The sequence below is a fragment of the Nannospalax galili genome, unplaced genomic scaffold (assembly GCF_000622305.1).
Source record: "Nannospalax galili isolate Female #2095 unplaced genomic scaffold, S.galili_v1.0 scaffold144, whole genome shotgun sequence".
Lineage (NCBI taxonomy): Eukaryota > Metazoa > Chordata > Mammalia > Rodentia > Spalacidae > Nannospalax > Nannospalax galili.
In genome coordinates, this window is record NW_008353267.1 from 710511 (window position 1) to 719619 (window position 9109).

At 41.0% G+C, this 9109-nt stretch overlaps 1 protein-coding gene across 3 annotated transcripts in view; it reads left to right on the plus strand.

Annotated features, from left to right (window-relative positions):
- The window catches only part of Wdr89 (WD repeat domain 89), a 25309-nt gene extending 19838 nt beyond the window's left edge, over positions 1-5471 (plus strand). For 2 of the 3 annotated variants that reach the window (XM_008850491.3, XM_029554765.1), the window contains exon 2: positions 3184-5471. In XM_008850491.3, the coding sequence (XP_008848713.1) occupies positions 3190-4371 (1182 nt within the window). In that variant the 5' untranslated portion in view covers positions 3184-3189 and the 3' untranslated portion in view covers positions 4372-5471. Of the gene's footprint in view, positions 1-2860; positions 2904-3183 lie in introns of those variants that run through there. The other variant, XM_029554766.1, reaches the window with a different exon arrangement.
- The last annotated feature ends 3638 nt before the right edge of the window (positions 5472-9109 follow it).

Genomic DNA, 9109 nt, shown 5'->3' on the forward strand with positions numbered 1-9109 from the left:
AAAAAAAACAAGCTCTCCTCCCCCTTTCCAGGTTGAAAGATCAAAAGTTTCCATAAAGTTTTTCCATGTACGCTTCATTTTAGTTAAGCCTTCTGACACCTTCTTACTTCTCATCCCTGATTCCCATCCCACCTTCATGCTTGAGCCCCTGTGGGGGCCCCTGGAGTACCCTTCTCTTCAATCCAAAGTATTCTTTCTAGTATCTTCTGAGACCTGTATTAGTGGACATGAATTTCTTTTTTTTTTTTGAGACTGGGTCTCCCAGTAGCCCCAGCTGGCCTGAAACTCGCTGTGCTCGCTATGTAGACCAGGCTGACCTAGAACTCACAGAGATCTGCCTCTGCCTCCCGTGAAGGTGTGGGTCACCACACCTGGCCCTTTAATCTATTTTTATCATGGAAAAAAAAATTTTTGCCCTTTAATTTTAATGGGTAGTTTTGCTGGAGATAATGGTCTGAGTTGGCAGTTGTGGTTTTTCACAATTTAGAATGCATCTTTGTGCTTTTAAAAATCAGTAATTTGACCTTCCTCCTTTTTAACCTTTCTCTCTTAGAACTTTCAATGCCCTTACTTTATTTTATGTTTTTAGTGGATTTTTTTTTAAAGATTTCTTAAAAAAAATTTAATTATGTGTGTGTTTGAATGTGTGTACATGTGACTTCTGGTGCTCACAGAAGCCACAGACATTGAATCCTTCTGGAGCTAGAGTTACAGGCTGTTATAACTGCTTGATGTGGATGCTGGATATTGGATTAGGGTCTTTTGCAAGAGCAATGTGTGCTCTTAACTGCTGAGCCATCTTTCCAACCTCTTAACTGCTGAGCCATCTTTCCAACCCCATTTTTAGTGTTTAACTACAGTATGTCATGAAGAGTTTTTTTCCTGATCCTATTTGGTGTTCTGTGGCCTCTTGTACACTTAGATAGGCATCTCTTTCTCTTGGTTTGGGAAATTTTCTTCTGTGATCTTACTGAAAATGTTCTCTATGCATTCATTGTAGCATTCTTCTATGCCTGCAGTTTGAAGGTTAGATCTTTTCATAGTGTCCCAAAGCTTTCCCGTTTCCATTCTTATATGTTTGTTTTGGTTTGGCATAGACTTTACTGAGTGATCCAATTCCTCTACAGCAATTTACAGCATTCTGCCCTATCCTCTGGCTCTTTCATTCTTTCCACCCCCTCTTCCATAATGTTCCCTGAGCCTTGGGGTGGAGCATTGATACAGATGTCCTATTTAGGGCTGAGCACTCAACAGTCATTTATTCTCAGCACTTTAACTAGTTACGAGTCTGTATAAACCTCTGCCTGCTATAAAAGGCTTTTTTGACCAAGGTTGAGAGCAATACTAATCCATGGATAGAAACACAAATCTTTTTTAAAATATTATTTTTATGTGTATGAGTATATTGCCTGCATGTATATAAGTACGCCTATGTCATGCAGTGCCCATGGAGGTCAGAAAAGGGTCTTGGATCCCCTGGAACTGGAGTTACAGACAGTTGTTAGCCACCATGTGGATGCCCTAAGTGGGTGCTGGGACTATTGGTCCTGTGGATGAGTGGCAAGCATTCTTAACTGCTGAGCCACCTCTTTAGCCCCAGTATGTCCCCTTAAAAGTCAGGAACATTGCTGGGCTTGGTGGTGCACGCCTGTAGTCCCAGCACTTGGGAGGCAATGGCAGGCGGATCTCTGTGAGTTCAAGGCCAGCCTGGTCTACATAGTGAGTTCCAGGATAGCTGGGGCTACAGGGAGACCCTGCTCCAAAAAAAGACAAAAAAAAAAAAAAAAAAAAAGTCAGGAACATTGTATCTCTACACTTTCCAAGTGCTAGGATTATAGGCATGCACCACCAAGCCTAGTTGCTGATGCTTTTTTCTTTTTCTCTTCTACTTTTAATGACACTTGTGATTTTGCTGGGTTTACCCAGATAATCTAGGATAATCTTCCTATTTTAAGGTCATCTTTAAATTAGGTTGGTTAGTAACCTTAATTCTATCTGCAACCTCAGTTCCCCTTTGCCATATAGCCTAACCTATTCTCAGATCCTGGGAATAAATCATGAACATTTTTGGGGGAACTATTTTTTTGCCTAGACATCTCTGTTTAAATCCTGAAGTCACACGAGGCAGCTGGAGCCAGGAGAAGATGACTCCAAATCCTGGCCCCATGCTCAGGACTGTGAGGAGGATCAGTAATTGAGTTTGAACTAAACGGGACCACTGAGTGTTGTATGGCCATGTATTCTAATCATCCTATTAGCATAAAATACATATGATAAATTCAGTATTAAAGAGTGATTTGGTTTGTAGGCAACTGAATTTTAGTTACATTATGGTAGGAAATCAATTAAAAACATTAGGATACAGGGGTGGAGAGATGGCTCAGCGATTAAGAACACTGGTTGTTCCTGCAGAAGACCCAGGTTCCAATCCCAGCACCCACATGGCAGCTAACAACTGTCCGTAACTCCAGTCCCAGGGGATCCAACAGCCTCTTCTGACTTCCGCAGGCATTGCAGGACATGGATGCACTTACCTACATGCAGGCAATACATGCATACACATAAAACAAAAATAATAAATAAAATTTTTTGAAAAATTATTAGTATAGCCGGGTGTGGTGGCGCACACCTTTAGTCCCAGCACTCCAGGAGGCAAACAGGTGAATCTTGGTGAGTTCCAGGCCAGTTGGAACTGTCTCAAAAAAGACCAAAAACAAATTATATATATATATAATTTTTTTTAGGATTCTATTTCAATTCATTCAGAAAAAAATTTTGTTTTTGACAAGGACAGTTTTATTTCAGAGGAAAACAACAGGGTGGATAAGCTGGTAAATCTCAGGGGCTGCCCAGAGGAAGGAGATGGAAAAGACAGACAGAAGACCGCGCATTTTGCAGTAGAGGTCAGCAAGCAGCCCATGATGGAAGTGGTGGTGATGGGAGCATTGAGGGAGGGAGGGAGGGGGGAGGGGGAGGAGAGCCAGCCCACAGTGTCATGGAAGCATGACTAGGCTTCAGCCAGTGGTGTCCAGAAAACACAGAAAAAAGAAATGAGAAAGGAGAATTGTCGTGCAGTGCCGCCTGGTGGAAGCTCTGCAAACATCTGCCCCAGAGTGTTCCTGATTTACTTGTACTTTGAGAGAAGCTTTGAGCTTAATTTTAATTTTTATATTTTTATTACAGAGTTTTATGCCTGTGGATGTTGCTGTTGACATGGAGAAGATTGAGGAACAGTTTGCTAATCTGCATATTATTAGACGTTCCTCAGAACCGAAAGAGCCCACTTACCTGCTTGGCATAGACACATCAAAGACTGTGCAAGCAGAAAAAGGAAATTTGGTTGCTGTTCTATGTTCAAATGGATCAATAAGAATATATGATAAAGAGACACTGCGTGTACTGCGAGAATTTAGTGGATATCCTGGACTTAATGGAGTCAAGTTTGCAAATTCCTGTGACAGTGTATATTCAGCAAGTACTGATGGCACTGTAAAATGTTGGGATGCTCGATTAGCTAGTGAAAAACCTGTTCAGTTGTTCAAAGGTTATCCTTCCAATATTTTTATCAGTTTTGATGTGAACTCTAAGGATCATGTCATTTGTGCTGGTACAGAAAAAGTGGATGATGATGCGTTGTTGATATTTTGGGATGCAAGGAGCACTTCTCAGGATTTGTCTACTAGAGACCCTCTTGGTGCATATTCAGAGACACATAGTGATGATGTCACTCAAGTACGCTTCCATCCCAGCAATCCCAACATGGTTGTCTCAGGTTCAACTGATGGCCTGGTGAATGTGTTTGATATCAGTGCTGATAATGAAGAGGATGCCTTGGTTGCAACATGCAACTCGGTTTCATCAGTGAGCTGTATTGGTTGGTGTGGAAGAGATTATAAACAGATTTACTGCATCACACACGATGAAGGATTTTATTGGTGGAATCTTAATCATTTGGATACTGATGAACCAATTACACATTTGACAATCCAAGATGTAAGAGAAATAGCTCATATGAAAGAATGTCATTTAGACTACCTGCTTGGTGGCCTCTATCATGAAAAAATGGATAAATTGTTTGTTATTGGAGGATCAAACACAGGAAGAATTCACTTGATGAGCTGCAGCACGGTGGGACTGACCCACATGACTAGCCTTCCGGGCGGCCATGCTGCCACTGTTCGTTCTTTCTGTTGGAATATGCACGATGATTCTCTGCTGACTGGGGGAGAAGATGCACAGTTGCTACTTTGGAAACCTGGAGCTGTAGAGAAGACCTTTTCAAAGAAAGACAGCATGAAAGTAGCATCCTCCGTGCAGCGGCGAGTTCGCATTCACAGTCATGATTCTTACAGGAGAAGGAAGAAGCAGTGACATGACACCCAGGACAGGGCCCATTACCTGATACTTTGCGGTTTCAAGTCACTTTGTTGTTTGTTACCTATACTAAACTTTTTTTCTTTTGTCTTTTTGAAGCAGGGTCTCCCTGTAGCCCCAGCTGTCCTGGAACTCACTGTGTAGACCAGGCTGGCTTTGAACTCACAGAGATCCTCCTGTCTCTGCCTCCCCCAGTGCTGGGATTAAAGGTGTGTGCTACCACGCCCGGCCACATGCCTGTTTTTAAAACCCATCTATCTGTTGAGTCAGTACATGTGGGGTTTGAAGAAATAGCTTTGAGAAGTACTTTTTAGTAGATGGCTGGGTAGACTTGAAACAGGTGGTTTGGGCTATTTTTTAAGCTCAGCTTTCTACATTTGAAGTCATCTTCATTGTTGATGCAACAAAATAAGACTATATTTAGTCATTTGAGGAACTTTTACTTGCTTAATCTGCCTAATGTATTACCTTGGAGTATTTCAATGTAAATATTCTAAAGAGTCTAAGCAGAATTTACTTTTTTTAGAAATGAAATATAGGGACTTTATTAAAATGAGAAAAATATATTTAGTAAATATTTGCATCTTACTTTAATACAGCCTATACTTGGTGAAATGGTACACAGGTATTTTGCTGATGAAAAGGAAATTATCTTACTAGATTCACTTTGAGACTCAAAGAAATAGAAATGAAATATGACATAGGACTAGTTTTGTTTCCAAATATCCTTTCATAATTAAATTTTCTTCCATATTTCACTCATAAATTTAAACTTGAAGTTTTGCTTACTGATAATCTTATTTTGTATGTGTATATATGTGTATCTGTGTGCACATGTGTGCATGTTGTGTACCACAAAGCATGCATGGCAGTCAGAGGACAGCTTAGGGGAGTCAGTTCTCTGCTTCCACCATGTAGGCCCCAGGGATTCAACTTGGGTCATTAGGCTTTGACTCCAGGTACTGTTAACTACTGAGCCATCTCACCAACCCCCACTTACTGCTAATTTGCCATTCTTTCATTTAAAAAGTATTTTTGTAAAGTGTCTTAATAAAACAAGCTAATCTAAAACTGGCCATGTTGGCTCAGGCCTTTAATCACAGCACTAAAAGTTTTTTTCTTGTTATTGTTTAATTTATATGTGTATGAGTAAATGCCATGTGTGTTAGAGTGTCTGTGAAGGCCAGAAGAGGGCATTGTTTCCCTTGGAGCTGGGGTTAGGGTTGTGAGCTGCTAGACCTGGGTCCTAGAAACTGAACTCAGGTCATCTGGAAAATCCTTAAGTGTTTTTAACTACTGAACCATCCCTCTAGCCCCTATACTTCTTGAGGACATTTTAAATTTATTCATTATATTAGCTACTTTTCTGTTGTTGTGGTAAAGCACCATGACCAAGGCAATTTATAGAAGGAAGAGTTTATTTGGCTTACTGTTCCAGAGAGGTAAGAGCCCATAAGTGGCAGGGAAGGCATGGCAGCAGAGGTGACTAGAGCAGAAAGCCAAGCGATCACATCTTCAAGCAGGTACAAGAAACAAAGACTGGAAATCTCCCCAGGCCACCCCCAGTGATGTGCTTCCTCCACCAAGGCCACACCTTCTAAGTCTTCCCAAAGCAGCGCCATCAACTGGGGACACAAATGTCCAAATACCTATGGACATTCTCATTCAAACTACCACATATATGTATTTGAGACAAAGTTTTATCATATATCCCAGATTGACTTGGATTCATGATTTTCCTGCCTTAGCCTCCAAAGTCCTGAGATTACAAACTTATGCTACCTTATCTGGCTTTTCTTTTCTTTTTTTTTTTTTTTTAAGTGTTTTAATATCTAGCCCAGGCTGGCCTTTTTTTAAAAAAATATATTTTTTATTTTATTTCATTTTTATGTGTATGACTATATTGCCCGCATGTATGTATGTGCATCCGTGTCATGTAGTGCCACAGAGGTCAGAAGAGAGTGTCAAATTCCCTGCAACTGGAGTTATGGATGGTTGTTAGCTTCCATGTTGGGTTTGTTTGTTTTGAGAAAGGGTCTCCCAGTAGCCCCAGCTGATCCAGAACTTGCTGTGTGGACCAGACCAGCCTCAATCTTACAGAGATCCACTTTCCTCTGCCTTTCCATGTGCTGGGATTAAAGGTGTGTACCACCACACCTATCTTGCTTCCTGTTTTTATATGATCTTTCAGGTATGAATGATTTTTCCATGTGAAGTACAAATTGCTGCAGAAGACTACATGTCTATATGAAGTGCCAAAACCAGTCCAGTCTGTAGGGAAAGAACATAAATTTGTGGTCACCTAGGCTGGGTGGAAGATGGGAAGTGACAGCTAAAGAGAATGAGGGAGGTTTGTTTGTTTTTTGGAGGTGAAGAAGGTGTTCTAAAATTGTGATGATGGGTACAAAACTGAATATATTATAGAGGTTGTTCTAAAATTTTAAACTAGTAACTATATAAAAATTATATGTGGGCTGGAGAGATGGCTCAGTGGTTAAGAGTTAAGGCTGCTCTTGCAGAGGACCCAGGTTTGAGTCCCAGCACCCACATGGTGGCTGACAACTGTCTGAAACTCCAGTTCCAGGGTATTCAGCACCCTCTTCTGGGCTCCTCAGGCAATGCCCAGGTGCATACATGGGGCATAAAATAAAAATAATGAAAGAAACATAAAAATTTTATGTTTATGGGATAATAGCATGCAGTGTTTCCATATGTGCATACAGTGCATAACATTTAGCATATCACCTCTCTTAGGGTTCTCTATAAGAACAGAACCATTAGAGTGAATATATACTACAAAGGGAATTTATTAGATTGGCTTAAACAATAGGGACTGCGTAATCTAACAATGGCCATCTGCGCTCTCCAGAGGCTGAGAGTCCACTAGCTGCTCAGCCCACAGAGCTGGATGCCTCAGAAGTCCCAGTCTGGTACTGAAGGCCTGGAGGATTCCTAGAGAGCTGCTGGTCAGTCCACATTGGAGCCTGAAGAAGCTGGAGTCCAGAGTCAGCAAAGAATGGCAGCAGCTGCAGAGATAGATGACTCAGCAGCACGAAGCAATGGCAGGCAACACTGCTTTTTCCTCAGTCCTCTGTATGTCTGGGTTAGCTCCATCCTAAGGTGCCACCCACTCTTTGGGAGGGTCTTTCTCCCTGGAGATGTCCTCACAGATATCAGAGGTGGGTCTTCATTGATTCTAGATCCCACCAAGTTGATAGTCTCATCAAGACTATCACAGCCTCAAAGGTTTATCATGTCTTGCAGTAAAAGGTAGGCATGTTACTATCTGTAGCCTCTTTACTGTGCAGTAGCACAGAGAACTTATTGCTCCACTCTTAAGTACAACTTGCTACCTGTCCATCAACCTTTCATCATCTCCCTCCTATGCATTAAGTGGGTGAATTTATGGTATATGAATTATACCTCACAGTTTCTCAGGCTTTTTTTCAGTTTCACACTTATGAAATATGTAAAGATCAAGCTAAGAATCAAATACTTGAGGCAGAGAGAGAGGCCACAATATGGCAGTGCCTGAACAAAGCTTAACATTTGGCATTGGTAAAACCAAGAGTGAGCCCGATCATTTCTGAGAACTTCCTCCTGAGCTCTCTTGGAACTGTTCCCCTAAACAAAGGGCTTGCTCTGTCTTTATTGAAATGTTATGTCCAGATAGGGTATACCCAGGTACAACCTGATGAGGAAAAGGTAAAGAACTTGTCTTAACAGAGGATTTTCCCTTTCTGACCCCTACTGACCCAGAGCAGCACACACAACCAAACAGGTGTTATCAGTCTAATTCCATCTATTTGCCATAAAAACACTTTTTATGCTGCTGATTTCATGTATATTTGCTGCTTTTCAGTGCTGATGTTTTCACAACACACACACATGCATTATTCTGGGTCCAGGGCAAGGAAGTGCCATGAGGGATTAAAGCTGTGTGTTTAAAATATTTCATTTCATATGTGTTTGCCTACATGTATGTAAGTGCACCATGTGTATACAAGGCCAGAAGAGGTATCAAATCCTCTGGAAATGGAGTTAGATGGTTGTTAGCTGCCATGTGAGTGCTAGGAATAGAACCTAGGTCTTCTGGAAGAACAGTAAGTTTTCTTAACTGCTGAACCATCTCTCCAACCTCAAAAGCTGTGTGTTTAGATGACAAGAGGAGCCCAAGGCCTAGTAAGAGACATGAATTTCCCAAAGGTTATCAGAAAGAGATAAAATTTTTAGGTTCATAAGCAGGATCATTGTTTTGATTTATTTTGGAACCTTCTGTACCAAGAAAGCAGTAAGTGCCTACAAACAGCTTGAGGAGATTAATGTATTTGAGCAGTAGTGAAGATAAAGCTTGGAAAATATCAACACAAGCAAATGGCCTAGTAAGAGACATGAATTTCCCAAAGGTTATCAGAAAGAGATAAAATTTTTAGGTTCATAAGCAGGATCATTGTTTTGATTTATTTTGGAACCTTCTGTACCAAGAAAGCAGTAAGTGCCTACAAACAGCTTGAGGAGATTAATGTATTTGAGCAGTAGTGAAGATAAAGCTTGGAAAATATCAACACAAGCAAATTTTGTTACTTTTTTCAGATAGGGTCTTTTTTCAGCCCCAGCTGACCTGGAAGTCTCTATGTAGACCAGGCTGGCTCAGTCTCATGGTGAGTCACCTGCGCCCACCTCCAGAGTGTTGAGATTAAAGACATGTTCCACCATGCCTGTGTTGTACAAATTT